The sequence below is a fragment of the Schistosoma mansoni genome, chromosome 4 (assembly GCF_000237925.1).
Source record: "Schistosoma mansoni strain Puerto Rico chromosome 4, complete genome".
NCBI lineage: Eukaryota > Metazoa > Platyhelminthes > Trematoda > Strigeidida > Schistosomatidae > Schistosoma > Schistosoma mansoni.
In genome coordinates, this window is record NC_031498.1 from 18,600,798 (window position 1) to 18,623,466 (window position 22,669).

A 22,669-nucleotide genomic window follows, 5' to 3' on the forward strand; every position below is an offset into this window, starting at 1 on the left:
ACTATAGAGTATTTCGCAAAATGGTTGACATTACAGTTATCCTTGTTCATAAATCTGATATCAAGATTAACCAAGGGATGCCTTGCTCTGTAGGATATTGTGATGTTGTGTGATAAAGAACGAAGTGATTTTTTCTTTACATAAGGGATTGTTGAAGTTAGAGGGGTTATAAATGGAGCTTTTAAACTCGGTTCGATTTTCATAGAAATCACCGGCAGGTCACGGTTAGGCCACCAGTAGGAATTCGGAAACACTGGATGGACATCTCGTCCTATATTTGGACTCTTCAGCGATTCACATCCATGACCCTGTAGGTAGGACACAAATGAGCAACGTTTTGACCTTTAGACCGCTCATTCGGCACCCAACTAATATGTTTTTCGTAACAACGTACATACAAACAGACTCAACCAGAGGGTATTATAAGAGGAATTAACTGGTAGTGATGTGTTCAGATTTCTCTGTGATAAAAAAAACTTGCCTTTATGTCAAGTGCAGATAGTAGTAGGGAAAATTTGTTAAAATATGAAAACAACTGTAGGAGATATGTGAGGATTAAGTGAGTAAGTGGCGTAGTCCTTGGCCCTATCAATTTTTGAAATAGGAAATATGGGATTCGCACTGTTCACAGTAACGGATTTCTAGTATGACAAACTTCGTTTTCTTATGTATATTTCTAGTTCCAGTAAACTTAATTGTTATGATGCACAGATATTATTTCTGATCACAATTAGCTCCGTGTATTTTTGCAATGGGTACTATGATAGTGACATGTAAAATATAAATTAATCTGTAAATCGAACATAATTCATACATATGCGTTCACTGAACAAACAAATAATAAAGGAGTGAATAAATTCATCGTGTGGCAAATGAATTGAACAGGAACGCAGATTGGAGACCAAGTTTGAGGAACAAACAGCTTCATTCCATTGTCAAAATCCGCGTAGGCTATTGCACCACCTTTCATGAATCGATATAAAGTATAGTCTGCCGAACTGTTGGTAATAACGAAGATGATTGATATGGTTCGTAAGCCTATTCAGGTTAAACCCGAAGTGTATGACTTTCTAAATCATTTTTGGGTCACACCTCACGACAGATACATAGTATGGCAGACTTTTTTTAACGTCCAGGCAGTATGGAGAAGTGAACGAGCAACATATTGACGTGACACGCATGTATCTCAACAAGGCTTTCTTTACGTTATCCTTACTTCGGAACCATAATTAAGAACAAGCTTGAACTACAAAACGTCCCAGCATAAGATAGAAGGTAATAACGAGTTGGATGATCTTCGATTAGGAACCTGCATAAAACAGATAATTTACTTTGGGACGGGATCTTCGGTCTCTTCACATGCCGAAACTGCTCGGACCGTCATGACTCTTCTGTAGAAATATTACAAATGTCTGGAGGTAGTATTTGGTGACAGTGGTAAAACGGTGCTGCAGAACGATTGAATCGCATTGGTTGGACGAATTGAACGTTGGTGATTGTCAATTAAAAGCAGCAAGGTGTCACAATGTTAATCCATCCTAAAAATAATCAACGGTATGCGACCACTAAGACCCAAATATCAAAAGTTTTGAAATGAAAGGCTATGAAGTTCATGTAGAAGGACTACATGAGAAAGATATTTATCCTTATACAAGTTCAAAAATAATAGGTATGCTTTGTGAACTTGATAACATAAAATATGAAATTATACTACCTGCGACCACATAGGTTAACAAACCAACCACAACAAGTTCATATAATCGATGTCAGTGCATCTGACAGATTGGTGACCAACAAAGCATCAGAAAATGTTTTCCACGGTAATTTTGATTCTAAAAAGCGGCTAGCAATCCCATAAAGCGACATGTTTACAAACCGTATAACACTGTAGAGTTATATGGTGTTACGTCCAATTATGAGTTTTTGCCCGTTCCAACTATTGAAGTACTGGCCGTCGATATTCGCAAATCACGAACCCAAGTAGACAAGAGAACCAAAACTCCAAATTAGATACCAAGTTTATTCGCAATTCACAAATAAAGTCGTTCTAACAACAATAATTATAACAATTACAAAACAAACCTTCAATTTTGTAGGTTCCCGGAGCAAAAACTCCCAAATACCAAACCAATGACAAAAGAAACCGAAATGTCCGAAAAGAATTATATAAACAAACAAGTCCAAAGGTTAAGTAAAACAAACACATCCAAAAACACAGTAAAATTGATGTACAGTAAAAAGGTTTTAATCAGCCAAATGTCTTCAGTTCTCCCGTAACATATGGTCAATACAAAAAAAATAATATCAAAGGCGAAGACATAAAAAGGTATATTTCCATGTCTTGGCAAATAATCGATAATACTAATTATTCGTGACGAGCAACAGCCTTTAAAACAAGTGGGCATATATGAAGTTAAACCAACCGCAAATACACCTAAATGTATATCACGAAAATGAGAACAATTTTTTAGTCATGTTCATAAATAAACAATCAAATCGCTGCCTAAACGCCTACAAAGTTTAACCCGTCTAATGTGTTTGTAGACTATCCCTGTTGCATGTGACATTGCCCCTGTACTAAGCCACCGATAGTAGTCAGCTTTACCGCTCAAACTCACTTCCGAAACATTAATGGTCCTTTGTATAACGGCTTCTCATATAGCTCACTCAGTTTGGTCCACAACACATACATCAGTCTCCGCTATACGAATCGTATATTCCAGGCATATGTGGTTTATATACACGCAGATCAGACCGCATCACAACATAAATCAAAAATAATTATTATACAAGTTCAATCCCAAAAGGGATGTAAGTATTGGTGTGCGTAACTAATAGGTCTGGGAGAAATCAAGAACTGTAAATCGCATAACAGTAGCTAATGGGTCAAATGGAAACTTGAGATAAGAGGAACATTAGTATATTCAGGATCTAGTTACTTATAATTATAAACAGTATAAGAATACATATAACAATACACTTTAATCAATACCTAGGAGATACCACTCATTTGTTCATTATCCCGACATAACGTTATTATGAGGATTTAACTAGGGAAATTCTAAGTGAGGAATAGGGAGATTTACTCACTTACCTACTTACCTACTCACTGTGGTATTTTTACGAACTGATGATTCCTTAGTACTTGATTTCACTATCATTACCAATTCCAAATATAGTACGTTCGTTTGTGTTCATCTAGTTCCACTTGCCCCAACTTGCACTGTTTCGGATGTTCTAAGTTGGGACATTCGAATATTTCCAATTATCACGCCTATTTATCTATTTAATTACTTAGCTACACCTGCTACCCTTGGTAGAGCATTTGTCGATGACTAGGTTCTGCCAATCTATCCTGAGCTGGACTCTGCCTTCCAGTAGTTTTATGTTGCTTTTCATTCTTTTGACATCTTCCTCCAGTTCCCGGTTCACTGTGTTCTTGAGTTTGCCTCCTTTCCTTCTCTCTTCAGGATTCAAAGTTAGCGCTTGTCTTGTGATGCAGTTTCAGTTTCAGTTTGGAAAGGACAGGAGGCTTGATGGCCTGTGTTAGTCCTGGCAATGATGGTCTCTCAGCTGATCCAACTTTCTTTTGAAGGAGTCGACGGATGGAGCCTCAACCAGGTGCTGAGATAATGAATTCCACTCGTTGATTATTCGATGGGAAAGTCGGTAGTCAGCTGACAAGTAATTCGTTCGGGGCTTGTGAACTTTTTTGGAGTGTCCTCGTAGATTTTCTGTTTTGGAAGACAAGAAAAATGAGGGCATATCAGGTGCAAATTTGTCATTAAGCAATTTGAAAACTGTAATCAAGTCGCCTCTGATTCTTTTATATGACAGCGGAAATAGGTTTAGCTTGGTCAGTCTAGTACCATACGGGAGCTTCGCTATTCCGGGAATCAGCCCAGTTGCTGTTCTTTGAACCCTTTACAAGAGTTCACTGTCTTTTTTTAGGCAGGGGCTAGCTGCTTGTATGCAGTACTCAAGTTTAGGGCGTACGAACACTGTATACAAAGTCAGAAACGTTTTAGCGTCAAGATGCCTAAAAGCCCTGCGTATGGACCATAAAGTCCTAAAACCTTTGGCGGCTACTGCACGGCAGTGTGCAGTAGTCTTTAAGTCTTGACTAACGATGACGCCTAAGTCATTGTGTGCCTGGACAATAGGTAACTCAGTGTTATTCATCATGTATGTATCTGTACCCTGGTGGCCAATATGCATCACAATACACTTGGAAGTGTTTATCGGCAATTGCCAGGTTTGGGACCATTCAGATAATCTCTCCAGGTCATTTTGAAGTTCTAAGCTATCGCCCTTGCTTTGTATCGCTCTCCATATCTTGACATCATCAGCATAGAGTAAGACCGATGATGATAGTAGATGAGGGAGGTCATTTACGTACAGGAGGAATAACACTGGCCCCAAAACTGTACCCTGGGGGACTCCACTAAGCACAGTTTCCCAGCTAGACAACTTGGAGTTCACCCTTACTCTTTGTTGACTACCAACTAGGAAGTCTTTTATCCACATCAATAGATTGCCTCCAATCCCGACATTCCTTAGCTTATATAACAGCCAGTTATGCGGAACTTTGTCGAAAGCTTTGCTGAAATCGATGTAAGCTACGTCTATAGGTAATTTTTGGTCCTTAAGAGCGCACCAGCTTTCACGAGCGACTAATAAGTTTGTGAGACAAGAGTAACCTGTTCTAAAACCATGCTGCTTTTCGGAGAGGAGCCGGTTTTCATCGAGATACTTTAACAGCTCCTTCCGAATAATCTTTTCTAAGATTTTAACAACCACACTAGTTAGGCTCATTGGTCGGTAATTCTCAGGCTTATGTTTTGTACCTGTTTTGAAGACTGGACTTACTATGGCGTTCTTCCAGTCTTTTGGTAGACGACTCTGGGTTACGGATAGATTAAAACATACACTTAAAGGGTTCGCAACAAAGTTAGCTAGTTCCTTTAGTAACCTAGGATGCAGTTCATCGGGTCCAGTGGATTTACCTATGTCAAGCTTAACTAGCAGACCAAAGACATCGAGTTCTTTAATGGTCACGCTGTCCAGTGCTTGTGTGGGGGGATTTTCATGGACTGGTGAGAAGGGTGTTTCTATGGTGTATACATCGCCAAAGTATTTAGAGAATACTTGAGCTTCGCCAAAGTCGTCCTCCACTAGTGATGTGGCAGTACTGTCTCCTCATAGCGAAGGAACATTTCTTCTTCTTTTTGTCCTTTGGTTTATATACGAATACAAGCGTTTAGGGCATTCTATGGATTCCCTAACGATTTTCTCTTCGTACAGCTTTCTGGCCTTACGGAGGGTTGAGGCACAGGTATTTCGAGCCTTTTGATACTGAGATTTTGCCTCGTCAGTCCCCAGTAACCTAAATCTATCCCACATTTTCCTTCTTTTACGGAGAAGGATGTGAACCTCCCTACTGAACCACGGTGGGGGGTTTCTCGGCCCCTTAGGTGTAGTCCAAGGGATGTGGGGGGCGGTAACTTCTAAGTATAAATTCCGGAATATGTCCCAAGCCGTTTCGATTGATGACTCTGGGTCTATTTTCCAATCTACTGATGATGCTGATTTCATGATGTCTGGTATGTTGGCTTTCCAGACGTTATGTCTGGATTGAGCTGAGGCGTGCTCGTGATCGACAGTTATATGGAAGTCAAAGCTAAAAACTGTATGACCACTTTTGCCTAGGGGTGGCATGTAATCCAGGTTTGCAACGTCATCCTCATAATGAGTCAATATGAGATCTATTAAGGATGATGCAGAACCCGGGTCGTACCTAGTTGCTTCTTTCACGTGTTGCACTAGGGCACATGTGATTACCGCATCAACTAGTTCCTGTTCGAAGGAATTTTCTGATGATTCAGTCCTCAGATTTCCTCAGTCCACCATGGGTGCATTGAAGTCCCCTAGGATTAGACATCTATCACTTCGTGATAAAGTGTTGAGACTGCTTAGCAGGACCTCGTTTGCCTCACAGCTTGGACTGCGATAGATCAAACTAAGTAGCAACTCTTGTCCCCTGCATTTCAGGCGGCAGCTAACTAATTCATACGTCCCACTCTCATGAGATACACTGTCGATAATGGTGAATGGAATAGCATTCCTAATGAATAGAGCTACTCCCCTCCTTTACGCGTTTGTATTCTATCGGCCCTTACTAATGTAAAACCCTCGAAATCAAGTTCTCTACTATCTATAGACGGCGTCAGCTATGTTTCTGTGACTGCGATTATGTCTGGCCTAGTTGAGTCAATCTGTACACCTAGTTCCGGTAGCTTATTTAGTAAGCTCCGGGCATTGGTATAACAGAACCGAAGCCTATTTAAATGGCCTCGTGCTTCACCCAGAGTGGCTTCGGCATCATCCTCTGTCGAAGCCTCACAACCCGAAAATTTACAATTTTCAGGTCTTTTTCGCCAGCGTCTAATCTGAGCTGTAGTTCTTTTTTGGCTTTCCGTCTTTTTACACGGTCCGCCAACGGTAAGTCCTTACGGAGAAAGACTCCTGAACCCTTTAATTTGTGTCCGTTTTCTAAGATTAAGTCGCGTTCGTTTGGGGGTTTGAAAACGACTTTGAGTAGTCTAGACTGATTTGGTTTCAGATGCGCTAGATTTCCTAGTCTATACACCTTTAGCAAGGTGACTCCGGAGATGTTTTTGGGCATAACTTGGTTGAGTAGTTGTTTTATCAACACAATGTCATGCTCAAAACGAGCTTTCCGTTCTGAGCTGTCACTCTCCTTGACTCTATGGAAAATGACTGATCTGTCGCTGTGATCAGACCTCGGCTTGTCGACCCTTTTGGTGGGGGTAGGATTCCCTTTTACGTCATTTTGCCGTTCTCTCCTTACGACCCGTACCCAATCGCCAATGTTCTTTGGAGTAGTAACCACAGTCGCGTCAGGCGTACTGTGGGATTCCGGAAGGTTCAGGACAACTTGGGAGGATGGGTCATCTTTCGCTCTGGAAACCGATCGAGCCTTGCGATTTTGGGTTCCGGATGTTCCCTTCTGGGTACCATTTTTGGTACGAGGGACAGAAGAGACTTTTTTGCGCGAGTTTCTGGTTGCGACGGACCTCTTTGGAGGATGTCCTTCCTCCTTTGGACAGTGAGGGTCAGCATTTTTGGGACTCACTTGGGCCTGCCTTATGTCAATCTGCGTGTCGACAGATTGAGTTCTGACTGATGTGTCCCGACCGCGCTTGCCGAGACACTTTTTTGCGGCATTTACCATTGAGATGGCCTCGGTTAACAGGCTATTTGCATCCGAACAGCACTGTTGACATAGCCATATGCATCCATTTTTACTGAACCGCTTGAAAGCTGCAGGCGTTAGATTCGTGCAAACTTCGTGGTACCAACCATTGCACTCATCGCACTGCATGCCACTGTCAACGGGATATCGACACCCTGGGCGGTGGCAATGCTTTTGTTGCATCTTCCAGTCATTTAAGGATGAGAAAGTGAGTTTTGACTAAAAGTAGAAAAAACTATAAATAGTTAGGACCAAAGTACTAACGGATACAATAGAAAAAACAAGGTACTCTGGAGTACCGACGATAAAACTATTTAGGATATCAAAAATGATACTCTAGTCGAATACTTTAACTGAAAGAAATTTAATCAAAGTATAAAACAGTAGTCTTGATACGCTAATAACGATCAAAACAATAGACTTTACTCAACGAGGAAAAATACCACTGTCCTTTTTAAATAGCGCGCGTTGTAGGATTGTTGATGTAGTTGTGGTTTGATGACTTTCACTATGTATTTCCTATCAACCACAAGCATCTTTTCCCGGTTTCATCTTCATCTGGACGTCGGTTTGTTCTCTATCACACCACGTTGTTGCTGATGGCATCTGGCCAAAGGACATTGAGTATCTTCCGTAGACAACTGTTTATAAATGCTCGTGGGTTCTTGATGGTGGTTGCAGTGGTTTTACAAGTTTCTGTTAGTTATGTCCGTAACTAAACAATCAAATCGCTGCTTACACGCACACAACGTCAACCCCATCTGATGTCTCTGTTGCATGTGACCTGCCGATTGAAAGACATTATTATCCTATCATATTAGTGTGACTGCAACTCCTGATTGTTATATTCACTTCAATAACACACACAATATTGGTCGGTATGTTCATGTGTTTTAAATAATGACTACAATCGCCTTAACTATTGTACTAATCGAACTGTTCTGTTTTACGTTTGGAAACGGATAAAGTTTGAAACCGAATTGTTCTTGTTCTGGCGACAGCATTTAAATAGACTCTAAGTCGTCAGTATCATGTTCACGGTTCCAGTATAATATCTGTAGGACAAATTAGATCCTTCAAATTTCGCTACATACAACAGAGTTGTCTTAAAGCTCATACTGAAGATTCTGACTTTGATGTTGGTTGATAGTTGTTCCGAGTCCCATATATTCTTCAAATCTGGGGATGCCTGTCTCGCTTTGCCAACCCTTGTCCTTATATCTGCATCTGATCCTCCCTGTTCATCGATGATGCGACCCAGATATGTGGAAGTTTTGACTTGTTCCGCAGCTTCCCCATCAAGTGTGATTTGGTCGTTGCTCACAATGTTGTATTTGAGAAGCTTACTTTTTCCCTTCTGTATGTTGAGACCCACTGAGCAGAGGCTGCTGCCACACTGGCTGTCTTTACCTGCATTTCTTGGTGTGTATGAGCTAGAAGAGCTAGCTCATCTGTTAAGACCCGATTGTCTAGCTGCATCCGAGATGTAGAATGATGGTCTAGTTTTCTATTAGTACTTCTATAATACTAGACCTAATCCTAGAACTGTAGGCTTGTCATGATGTGACCATCTAATCCATGTGATCTTATGTGGAAGTCACATCATTCTCTACACTGACTTGTCGTATCGTAAGCGTCTGAAATATAACGTCAAATATTTCTGAAGAACATAATTGGTCTGAGGATGTAATAATATATCTAATCTGAATAGAGACAACTTAGACAGAACGACCATGTCTGCGAGGCTGAGTCATGCCATCCGACTGAATGAATGTTCCCAAACTCACCATTCTTGATCTTCTCCTAAAGTTACATTTTCAGAATGAATCTTCTTAGTATATAAATTTTCAGCTTTGAAAATCGTGTGGTTAGTAACTAATACCACTACAATATCCACCATATTTCGTGCTTCCATCCAGATCTGAAATTCCTCATAATCCGATCAACCACCAGAATAAAGGGGAAGGGCAAGATTAATTAGTCTCTTCAGACACTGGTATTCACTTAGAATGCATCTGTCAGCTATCCTCTATGCACGACTTTGAAGTGTTGCTCATCGTATTAATTCCGTATGATAATGACTATCTTCACAGCTACTAACTCCACAGTGTCGAGTGGGCTTCCTTAACATTCTTCTAGCCACACTATTAAATACAATTACAATCAAAAAAGTTGATGTTTAATGGTGTTTCCATAGTTTCATTTCATTGATTGTTTAACACTGAACCACAGTGTTGAGATTTGGTGTGTACACAACGGATCCTTACGGACTACAGACTTTTGATCTTGTAGATGTGCGTCTACCGAATCCTTCATCTGTTTCAACTACACTCTGTTGGAAAGGTTTCCTGGTACTGATAGTAGTGTTATATATATATATATGTATATATATGATATCCGTACTCTTTCGAAACAATTGTTTTCGTACTTTAAACGGAGAACAAGACGCGGTGATGGTATTCCCCTTTAAACGCTACACGGAAATTTAGATTTACTAGCTTAATCAGATCTGACAAAAGCTGAGGCTTTATCAAAATATTTTGGTGAACGCTGCATGTTTTGTTAAAAATACTTGCCCTTATCACACCTGGATAACAGCCATAGGACCTGTACATGTGACTGAGGAACCTGTTCTTCCATTGATCACTAACTTCAGACCATGTGAAATAGTAGGCATTGATGGGTTGCATTCATGACTGCCGTTTCTCTTGCGAACATCATTTTAAGACCACTCGCAACGCTCTTCAATATATCCCTTCCTCCCTAGAGATTGGAAAGATGATATAGTCAGTCCTATATTTAAGGATGGTCAGAGACGGATCGTATCTAACTACTAAACTGCTAGTCTAACCAGCATAGTCGTTAAATAACTTGAAAAGATAATTCGGGTTAAGTTACTAAGTTACATCGATTCGAACAATCTGTTAACTGTCGAGCAACATGGGTTTCGTAACAAGCATTCATGCTTGACCAACTTATTGCGAGAGGGGATTGGACAGCAGTCCTAGATGACGGCCTGTCTGTCTGCCAATATGATATTCATAGAGTTTAGCAAAGTGTTTGATGAGGTTTCACACTTTGGTTTTATGCAGAAGCTCTCGAGCTTTGGAATAACAGGTGCTGCACAAGAGTGGATAGGAAACTTCTTATGTGACCGCAGACAGAAATTAAGGGTCAGTGGAACGATTTCCGAATGGAAGCCGGTCAAAAGCGATGTACCTCAAGACACCATCTTAGGCCCTCTACTTTTCCTTCTCTATGTTAATTAATTACCGCAATTGCTTAAGTCGTCGACATTTTTGTTTGCGGATGATGTTAAAATCTGGAGAGCAACAAGAAGTGAGGCTGATAATTTCCATCTCCAAGCTGACTTAAGCGAATTAATTAGATGTGCTCGAGGTTCGGTTTAGAATTTAACTCTAGGAAGAGTGTGCTCATGCACATCGGACACCGTAATGGTTACCATTATACCATCGATGGCACATCTCATCCACGAGTTCAAGAACACAAAGACTTAGGAATAATAATAAGTCACGAATTGAAAACAACTACGCATTGCAACGCAGCTGCTGCCAAGACGTTTCGTGAGTTATAGTTGCTTCTCCGAGCATTCAAATTGTTTGGTGAGATGTTACGAATTTTATATATCACCTATGTGAGACCACACTTAGAGTACTGTATCATAGCGGCTGGCCCATGTCTAATTAAGGATACTAACTCACTTGAGTGTGCTCAGTGTATGGAAACGAAATTGGTGAAGGTTCTTTTTAAACTCCTTCACGATGAACGCTTAAAACGCCTTGACCTGCCCCCAATCGTATCTTAGGACGTGAGGTGACCATATGTTGGCATTTTGTAATTTTAATTACTGTTGATATGTTAATATGTCTTATATTTTTCCTCTATCCAGAACTGATAATCTCTGAGGTCATAGCATGAAGTTTCTCAAACCGCAATCTAATAAATTAAAGATGATGTCCCGTTTTTCTCATTGAGTGGTCAATGACTCAAACACCTTAACCGAACAAGCGTTATCAGCCACATAGGCGAACATCTCAAGGAGAAACTGAATTTTGACTGGAAGAAAAACGGACAGGATTAACACAGGTTCACCAACCTACTATCCATATTACTGAGGACTGATGACTATCCTTATAACTGAGTGCCAAATATTGAGCGAAGTTCTGCTGTTGCGTTACAGCTATTCAGATGGTTCTTACAATAGAATGTATCCTTCTCATTACTCTGTGGAATGGGATCAATTGCTTCGAAATACCTCCAACCGGGACATTAAAACTTCCAGTCGCAGAAGATGACCAGTCCAAACCGACCAAAGAATTGAATTCAGCATGGAATTTGTTCTTATCTGGATTTTCATCTTCATTTTATGTTATTATAATCTCTGAAATTGGTGATAAAACATTTTTTATCGCCGCTATTATGTCTATGCAGCATCCACGAGCATTAGTTTATTGTGGAGCGATGTTCGCTCTTACCACTATGACAATGTTGTCGGGTAGTTATAACTATTCTTAACTGTCTCCTTTTAGCGTTACTTGGTTATGCAACAACAATCATCCCGCGCTCTGTAACCTTATACTTATCCGGTGCTTTGTTTTTTATATTCGGCCTGAAGATGCTCTATGAAGGTAAAGTTTGGCAAGCTTCATAAGTGCTTAGCATATACTATGTCTTCCAGTACAGCCAAAGAAGAGTTCGATGAAGTTCATATGCAGCTCACACAGTCTAGAGCAGATGATATAGAAACTGGTACTAAAACCTCAGATTCACCCCAGGGATTGCTCTCTAAATCACTTACGATCACAAGAAACATATTTACTCCAATCTTTGTGGAAGCTTTTGTGCTCACATTTTTGGCAGAATGGGGTGATCGGTCTCAGATAACTACAATTGTTCTTGCAGCTACAAAGGTAAGTGACCATAAGTTAGTTTTACTAGTATAACATTTCAAATGCCCTGGTACGGCCGAGAGTGGGGAGAGTTCGCTCTCCCTCTTGAAATGCTCTCACATGGCCACACGTATATAGCATCTGCCAGGGAATTCCTACTCACTGCCTCCTCGTGGCGGGGGTGTTGTTTACGAAATTAAGAGGACAAAAAGCGAATGTCCGGCGCTTTAACCGGGTTGGTGGACACGGAAAGTTTACCTAGGAGAGTTGGAAAACCCTGATTCCAAACCAATGGTGTACATGGGCTCCAGTATCCTGAGGGAACAAATGGCGTATGGACCAATAGTCGGTCACCGGATACCATGGGACGTCATCTCCTTACGATGCTCCACTGCCTTGTGGATCAGACCTTTAGGTCGAAGGCTCCGGGTGTGGTCCCCTAAGAAAACCACCTGCTTCGGTTTGGGCACCTGACCAGTATCACAGCCCTCCCACAAATCATATGAGATTTGTGTGGCGCATATGTATTTGGTTCCCCTTTGTACCAATATTTATGTGTTTAAATAAATAAAGAATGCCTCAAATACATCCCCTTTTCCTACACATTTCCCAAACTGTCGGTTTTGCTGCATCTATTGTGCCTGTTTATTGTAAAATATTTTATTAGTTTTTTTGCTCTGGTCTTGTTAAGTCTGATTATCAGAACCGATACATTTTATTTTCCGTGGCTGTGTTCCCCGATTCCAATCAATCAGTTAAGGTATACATAAGAGAATCATCAAGTTTATCATTGAAATCGTTCTTATTTTTACGATTTTCTGATACTCTAAGGTGCTTAAAGTTAATGTGCTTCAACTTCATTTGGAACTAAATAAATTTAAATGCTATATCTGACAACTGTATGTTGTTGAGTATTTCACTTCACGAAGAACTACGTATATGGTTGAGGACTTTTTATTTCTCATCTCTTTTTTAGTAATCAAGCAATTGGAGTTACTGATGACCATTTAAGTTTTATTTTTACGCTTATGATGGCGTAGTAGTTTGTGGACATTTTGATAAATCATAGGCTAGTAGCTGAACATGCAAGCTTAGAGTACATATATTCGGTCAATCAGTCAGACACAACACAGAACCTGTTGAGTGTGTACATCGGTTCAAGTTGCCACAAACTTAGCACAGTAAGATGAAATTGTTAAGGAAAATTCCATTGTAGCAGAGGCAGTTAACAGTACTAGCGATAACAAAAAGGGTTAGATATCGAAGATGCGATGCAACAACACAAATTAGTGAAAAAAGCTGAAGAATCCAGAAGCTTATGATCTGGGAGAATACAAACAATGTATGGGTCTGCGTTTTTGCAAATGACTTCCAGCTATGCCATTCGAAGTCTTTAACCATTGGTTACAATAATCACGCCAACATCAGCCAGGTAGTCTACACCTGGTAACATGGCTCAGTCCAACTGTCAATGAACTCATAAACTGATGCTATGCTTTGGTCTGACCGCCTCCAGTTTTCTTCCAATTTATCCCTACATCAGACAACATCTCCCATTGAAGTAGGTAGTTATTGGGTATGCGCAACACATGGTGATACGCTCAACTACTTCATTTCATATCACTAATTCAAGCGCTGACGCAGGCCTGTCCTAAAGCATTGTATATGTAGTTCATGTAGAACTCCAACCCAGTCGCACTACTTTGAATTCTTCCGAGTAATCATTGGATGTTTTTATCGGCATTGTTTCATATTAATAACTTCTACACAAAGTAGGTCGAGATTCGCAGAGATTGCCCCTCTTCAAATCAACTATATAACATAATCCTATATAAACACTGCCGGACCAAAACATATCACAAAACTGAAGTCACTGACAAGTGGACTGAGCCATGTTGGTAGGTGTAGACTACCTGGTTGGGATCTGCGAGATGATAGCAACCGATGGTCAGAGGCCTCGAATGATATGGCTCAAAATCGTTTGCTGGGGTGCAGGTGCATCCACTCTTTGTGTTCTCCCAAATTATAATTTTCTGAATTCTTCATCTCCTTTTTTTTTCTCTTCCCAAATTTATTTCACTGGGTTATAGTCCTTGAATAACATCTTCAAAACCTAATGTTTTCGATGACTGCTTATACTTTCTCTGCCTCTACCACAATGGGATTTGAATTGACACTTGTATCTCTGTGCTAATGTGGTATGACAACTTGAACTGATGTACGTACGTACGAAGTTCTACATTGTTGCTGACTGATTGCCTGTCTTATATATTAGTAAACAACGTTCATTGTCATACAACATACGTTGTAATGTTTATATGTTTTCTTTTAGAGAAATCTGAGATTTAATGAGAACTTCATTCTTGGCTTATACATTCAAAGCACATTGGAAACCCAATATGGCGAATATTTTTTTATTTAAATGTCTTGTTCGGCCTATTTACGACAGGGCCAAACATTATAAGCAAGACTAAAGATCAGAGAATTCTATAGGGTACAGATCAAGTTACTGAGTTTACTCCATAGATCGCTTTTAATGCATTCCTTCTCCAGACAGTTTCCGTGTGTTTTTTGTTGGTATATCTACTATGTATTTGTGTCATTAACTCTGTATTACTTGTCTTTTCTTGGAATTTACGTGAATTTCTCAGGTTCTACGTTATATCTCCTTTAGTTCTGTAATTGGCTGCCCCGAGTCGTAGTACTTTTGTGCTACGTGACTGACGCAGTAAATTGTTTTACTTCTTCATAATGGTTTTTCATCTGTTGGTATAAATTTCTTATCTTCTGAGGGTGAAAGCATCTGAACTTTGTTTTCGAAACTCGTCATATACTTTTCGAATATAAATTATTTGTGATACTTATTATACAACTGATCTATGTCATTTGTGAACCCTTACTATTATCCATTCTTATGCGGTTACATATTTCTGAGTCATGTCTCCTAACGTCACCTTACTGCCTTGTAGACTAGTCCTCTAGGTCAAAGGCTCCGAAAAGTGACCCTTGCGGTAAACTACATGTTTCAGTCTGGGTACCTGATCAGTATTCCTTCCCACTCATCAACATAATAATTAATATTTACAAAGAAAGTGACTTTGTTCTGCTTCACTACTAGTTCAAACGTTATCTACCGTCTGTTTCATTAAAAATTGTTTGTTTTATAATATTACACTTTCATTCCGTGTTGTTTCCATATTGTCATCACTTTTTACTTTTACTCACTCAGAAACTGGTCTATATTGAAAGTTCTGTCCCCTATAAGCTGTTTCAGGTGGCAGAACATTCGATTTTACTCATGCTACCCTCAAATGCTCAGTTTGGATCAACTTTTCTGAAGTCATGTGTGCCATTTAAACTGACCTCTTTCGACATTTGAACGCAGATGCAAATTGTATAGCAGATAGGTTTCGCTAGATCTTTAGAAAGTTTAGATATCAACGTATGCTCTAATTGTGAGACTTATTTTCAGAACATGAGTAAAGCAGCACAAACTTCCTTGTCATATATCATTTCAAAAGGTTTTTTTTCACTCAGGCTTATTCGGAAACTGTGTCATCGGCATTCTCTCTGGCTGTTATTGACGCCAAACTGCGTACCAGATCTGAGTCAACACTAATTACTTGGATCTCTATTAAAAGTCATTTATATGTTGTTAGATTAGGAAGATCGATTCAAGTGAGAAGTGGATGTGGGAAACGTCTCTCTTTAACCTCTACCTACACACTGACAGATTGTAGCTCGGGTGAAATCGGAAATGAGTTCTACCAACAGTTATGTGGCCTCAATAACGCGCATTCAATACACAATGTAATGCCAGTCGGAGACTTGAATGCGTAGTTCGAGTGTCTAGGCGCATAAGAAAGTTGTTTAGGTACTCAATAGGGACTCGACGGTCTCACATCAGATAACGGTGAGCTTTGGATAGACAACATCCTGGTTTTGGCTAGCACCCATTGTCGGCACAGTCATCGCCGATTTGCTACCTGATGTCATTCCTCTTCAATCGAAGGCTGGACTCACATTTACCACTCTGCTATCAGACCCCACTCGTGTGGATGTATTACAAGACTCCCACTCATTTGTAAGTACCTAACTGGACTCTGATCATGGTCTAGTTTTTACCAAGCTTGTCTAGCGTTTCGATGACTAGTAAACATCTCGTCCCAGACGGGTCGACATAAAAAAGTTGGTTGTAGCTACTGTTGAAACCAATTATCAAGCCGAGCTAGGCTCATAGCTCGCTATCAACTTACTAAAGTGTATAGATAAACACTGGATGCAACTTCATTACTCCGTGAATGGCAGGTAAATTCACTTACAGCTTCTCAAAACGTCCTGTTTGTAAGCACTTGTTTTCTACAGACTACTTCATACGCCTTTTGACACCTCGATCTACGGCTAACCGCGACTTTGATGCTTCACGCAGATAACTCCAGGAAATTTTGTGTAAGGGCTGATTAACCTGTTGTTTGGAAATTGCTTACGAGTTAGAAACAACAGCCGAATCTTGTAATTCTCAAGACACATTTGGACTCATTCGAATCACTGCATAAAGAGGCGTGATGTCAGCAAATTTATGTGTAAAGTTAATGGTATACCGGTTAGTAACGTCCAAAGACATCTTAGACAATAGACAGAGTTTTCTGCCGCTAACAAATTCAACCAAACTGTCCTGTCTCTCGTGGTCGATGACGACCAATCCACCTAACGGAGCGAAGGTCCTGAAAGAACCCCAACTTACTAATTGCAACCAGTTGCCGGGCTTAGACTACCTATCCGTAGCTCTTTTTAAAATCGGTGTCAAACTTCTGGCCAGAGGAATGATAAGGATTTCAAGAATAGTTTCTTGGACTGAGAATGTAGCTTTAAACTGTATCAGCTGTGGCTCAGAATAGAAACTAATGGCGGTCCTGGTGTTTTTACATAAAGATGAAAGGAACTCCTTCAACTAAAATAAGTCTCTCGGTTTTCCTTAACTAAACTGTACTCCTCTATTTCTTCACCATGTTATCTCCATATTTGTGTGATACATACTTTTCTTCGTTCCTAGTTGTACCACAATGCATTTGCATTAAATAAGGAATAAATAGCAACAAAAATTATTTTCATACCTTTAATTCATACATTTGCTTAAGAACTTTACAATCAGGCTTTGAAAAGCTGTCTTTTAATAATTCAGAATTTTACTGCAGTAGGCGTTTTACGATTTTAGTAGTAGTACTTTCACTGGCACATTGTTTTTAGCATTTTCTTTCCTGATTTCTGTCTCCATATGTAGAGTGCTTTGGGTGTAATCGTAGGTGGAGTTGTCGGTCATGCTTTGTGCACAGGTTTGGCTGTCCTTATGGGTCGTTTTGTTGCTCAACGTATTCCTGTACAGTGGAGTAAGTAAACACTTGATTCTCAGAAATTCAGTATCAAATAAATATGTCGATTATCTCTTTGTAATTTCCACGATCTATTATGTATTACTTGCTGGTTGAAAATTCAAAAACAATCAGTTTGACCCATTGAATCCACCAGATCGCTAAATCTCCTTAGGAAAGACGTTTTTAGAACAGTACAGCAGAGTGTAAACTTATAATTAATATGAATTCCGTCTCATGATTGATTAATTTCCCTTTCAGTAATTAAAGCATGTAACCCAGAATCAAACGACTGTCTTCTCCACATGTATCAAAAGCAAAGAGGAAGTACTACTAGTTCTCACACTTACGTTTTACCTCGAGGTCAAATGTATGGATCTACATTTATTGACTGAGTTAATAATTACTAATAATGTCTTAGATAATGACATATTAGTGTAGAGCATATTTTTTTCTAAAACTTTAGTGAGTTCTCTGCAATTACTGTTTCTCAGTGGAGTGAAGTTAAGATATTACAAAATTTTGTAGAACAAATTTTCTACGATCTCACATTTATTAAAAAACGTCTTGAAATGATGTCACTTCCCATGGAGTATACGAAATTGATTCGCATGTCTTTCAAATTAGATGAAGTTCGTAACGTAAAGTCTCTAAAATGTATTTCTTTTGTAGTGTTTGTATCTCGATGGAAGATGATAGTAATATATGAATATTAAGAGAGATAGTAGAAAGACCTGATATCGTATGAGTGAGTGGTCGTCTATCTCAATTAAGGTCTTATTTTTTTTAAATTGACTAGATCTGCTTGATACTTTGCGTAAAAACGAACCACATTGAGTTATCATAGTCTGAACCATGGAAAGATTAAGGGCAAATAAAGTAATGGTCCAGATAACTATACAGATAACTAGCATATTTGTGTATCAGTTCAAGTTGTACCACTTCACATCAACAAAATAAAAGAAAATAAACGGTTGTGAAGTTAAAGGAGTGAAAACAATTATACCAACAGACGACTATTTCAGTTGCACTAAACTGAGCATATGTTCACACGGGTCCTGAAGTAGCGTTTATTAGTAAGAAGGTAAGAAATGGATTCTAAACATCTTAGCACTCTCATTCAGTGTTTAATGAGGACACTATGTATTAAAAATATACACACCTAAGAGGAATTTGTCTTCACTTACTTGAAGTAGGGTCAAATGATCTTTGACTGTAAGATTGCTCCATGAAAAGTTGTAGAAAAAAAGCGTTACCCCTGTAAAATTATCTAGAACAAAACTTAATTAAAACGAGGAAAGTTAAGGTTTTTGACAAATAGTAATCCCTGATGACTTATCATAAATTCTGATACGGGTGTTGGAGCAAAAGTTTTATAATATTATCACAAACTTATTCAACACTCATTTTCATAAACCATTTCTAGATGACATCCATTTAGTAAAAATAACTGATCTGACCACTTGTTTATTTTAGTTCTTGTTGCTCTTGTGATTTAAAATTGTTGAGTTGTCATAAGAAACACTTCTTTTCACCGGTTTTAAAATGATATGACTCAGAAGCATTCGTAACCTGAACACGGAGTTGTCTTACCGTTTTGATATTTCTCTCATTTTTTCACTATGTGGGAATTGTTACCATCCATGTTTCATTTTCTCTCTATTTCATATGTATGATTAATTCCGTAACTTTTCTTTTGTAACTTTTTCTCTTATCTAGTTACATTTATTGGAGGTGTAACATTTATAATATTTGCCTTCAGTGTATTTTTGGGGAATCCAGATACAAATTCTTAACTTTAACATTTATGATCATCAGTTATTTTGAAGAAAAGAAAAAGAATTTATTTTCACTTTGTATTGGATAATAATATATTTATTTTATAAAGCACTTAGAAATTGATATGACCTATGGTATATTTGTGTCATTTGTACAACTCTTCAAGAAATAGATGATAAGCTATTCTAGCTTTCTGCACATTCCCTTAATATCTAATATTCAATATACTTTTCTGTGTAAGTTTTTGTCAATTCTTTATTATTTTTTTTCTCTTCCTTTCACTATATCTCTTCGGTGATGTTTCTTATACATTAACATTGTTTATATAAAATAATCAATCATTTTCATTACAAATTATATTTTTGAAAATGTAAAATATATTTAAAGAAAGTGTTAATTAAATTAAATAGAATTTGATAAATAAAAAATTGATATTTGAATCATTTTCATTTTATTGTTTACCAGTTTGTTGTTGTTGTCTGTTTTTTTTGTATTGTTACTTAATAAATAGAAGTTTTTTTTGTTTTTTGTAAATGAAATTGTGTATTAAAATACATACATGGTGTATTTTTATGGATTTTAAAAGAATAATTTAAATGAAAATAAAAAATTTTTTTATCATAGAGACAATGAATAGTGTTTTAATTTTAATTGATATTCCTACTGATTAGAGTAGCCAAAAGAAAATTGTTTTATTTAAAGGATCAAGTAAGTTTTTGATGTGTGGGCAAGAATGATAATGATTGGTTGTTTTGCTGAGTCAGATATTAGATAGGATGACAGGTGTTATATGTGATATATATATATACATATATATATATATATATATTCCCCTATCCTTATTATGCATTGACTGTTCCTTGTTGTTGGGTTGTGTCGGATTTTGATGTAGAAATATATTGACGTTATAGTCAGGCTAATCTCGTGTTCTTGATCTGAGTTGTGTTGTAGTCCTGTAGAATAGACACTGGGTAGGAAATCTAGTGTAGATATTCGTCTAAGGTAAATTAACGTCCCACATACGTGTAAAAAGTGAAAGGACTGTTATAACAGGAAACCCTAGAGTTATAACAAGTATCCTATAGTTTATAAGTTTTTTAATTGATTTTTTGTCATGATCTGTTCTGTTGATAACACGAAGTAATTTTTGATATTTGTACAGATGTGTATTTAATACAATTATTAGATGCTGAACAAAAAGTGGGTTCGAATCTCGTGAGGCGGGGTCGTGTATGCGCACTGCCACTGAGGAGTCCTATAATAGGACGAAACGGCTGTCCAGTGCTTCCAGGTTTTCCATGGTGGTCTAGCTTCAATTGATTCATGATCTCAACTATTAAAGTTACTATAATATCCACCAAACCCCTTCTGATAGTAATTTGATATATCAATAATAATAATAGACAATAGGTATAGAATTACAAACTATAAGGGTATTTCAAAGAAAGCTTTTATTACCTTGAAAAAAGATAATCATATGAAAAATCACTATTGATAATATACTATTTCCGTAGCCTTGAAATGTAGACAACAAATTGTTTCATTAAAAATAATCTAAAGTAAATAGTAGTAAAAAAGGGTCAAAACTAACCAGTAATTATTTGCTGATTATTAATTGTAACATGATATATGAGGTGACTCCAAAATGTTCAAGGATTGTAAAGTTGGTAAATTATTTTTGCTTTTTTACGCCTCTGCTAACTATAAATCTTATTTTAAAATGTTAAAACTGGAGATCTAACCCATATCATTGATAAATAAACACTGTTATATTAGTTCTAAAATAAATTACATTTAGAACATTATTAATGTGCGTAAACGAGTTCATATCGACACTTATTTTCAGCCTAATATTAGCATAAACCGTAGGTGAATAAAAATTTTCATTAAATGGTCTCAGAAACATTTTTATGCATGACAGTTCCATATGTGAAATTGTTGAGTTGGCTTCCGAAGAACTCCAACAGAGCCTCCAGAGGCTCAAAAAGAGCCGCAACCAATCAGAGTTTGATAGAACATTCTAGAGTTCCAACGTGGCATGCTACTATTGGTCGGTAGCAATATATGTCGTTAAATGGATTGGCTGAAATAGGATGTTGATTTAACATGTGCTAACATCTATAAATACCTATGATTTCTGTACAAAAACGAACCTTGTAGTAAAGTGCTTCTCTGATACTCGTGTCTTCTCTCTGGTCTTCAAGTTGCTGAGTAGTGCTAGCCCTGGGGTTATCCGATTAGCTTAGGATCTGAATAAAGCGTTCAACCTACAAGACATATCAGAAATACAAAAGTATTTTTAATTAATGCACTAACGTGAATCATATATTAGTCATCCAATCTTTCATAAACGTTTTAAGTTCTTCCTGTTCATTTATTTATTCCGCGGCAATTTGTTACAAGTGAAACAATCACGTATATATGAATAACATCTGACTGAATGACAGGAAACACTGTTTGAACGACCTAAGTTTATCTCTACTCATTTAAAAACTGACTTGTATGGGAGATAGAAGGTTAGACTACAATGCAAGGTAAGTTCCAGTTTATGAGATTAGTTATACTATAATTCCACTAAAACAAAATCCGGACAAGAGAATTTCAACTTAAACTAATATTCAACGTAACTAGTGAAATGTTTTCTAAGATTTCAGTATTCTGTAAAACGGTCTCAAACATTCTTACTTCCGACCACTTTTATGCAATCATAGTTTGCTCATCTTTGGCATAAAAAATGATACCTCATTTCAAACATTTGCTCCGTGAATATCTGATGATACTCAGAATAGAAGATACGAAATAATTCATCACTAAACAAGTCATTCATGAATTTCTGAATATTATAAACATTCCTTTTGTTGCATGTTAGTTTAAAATTCATTTGTATTGATTTGATTATTTGGAAATTTAACGGTATGAATGTCACATACCACATTAATAACCCTATTGATATTATAACCTTTATATGACAAAAGCAGTCAGCTACGTCGGAAACGAAATTTGTGACAATTTGAAGACTAACAAATATTTTACCTACCAATGATCAGTGCTACCGAGTGAGAATTTAACAGTGAACCTGTGGAGTCATATTTTTGAAAACAAAACACCTAAAGAAAGATGAATATATATTATATCAAAACGCCAAATAGCCTTGTGACTTATCTTTATTTAGATCATTCTATCTAAGCTCTGTTATAGTGGTTTGTTGTTTTAGCTTTCTGTTGTAAACAATATTAGGCAGGGTATATTTCTTTTTGAAGTTACGGCAGAAGTCATTGCCGTGAAAAATTATTATTAGTTTAAGATTATGTATTATTTGACCGAAAAATAACATG

General features: G+C 37.8%; 1 protein-coding gene across 2 annotated transcripts; it reads left to right on the forward strand.

The window, feature by feature from the left end:
* Nucleotides 1–11,463: 11,463 nt before the first annotated feature.
* On the forward strand, nucleotides 11,464–19,959 carry Smp_096780.1 (transmembrane protein htp-1 related; the record flags this gene model as incomplete). 2 transcript variants are annotated; one of them, XM_018797059.1, is made up of 5 exons in its annotated part: nucleotides 11,464–11,795; nucleotides 11,827–11,925; nucleotides 11,957–12,207; nucleotides 17,468–17,573; nucleotides 19,275–19,959. In XM_018797059.1, the coding sequence occupies 5 exons, from the start codon at nucleotides 11,486–11,488 to the stop codon at nucleotides 19,349–19,351; spliced, it is 843 nt and encodes a 280-aa protein (XP_018652139.1). The 2 variants fall into 2 exon arrangements, with proteins under 2 accessions (XP_018652139.1, XP_018652138.1); XM_018797060.1 differs by having other exon boundaries at nucleotides 11,486–11,792; nucleotides 19,275–19,351.
* Between the last annotated feature and the right edge of the window lie 2,710 nt (nucleotides 19,960–22,669).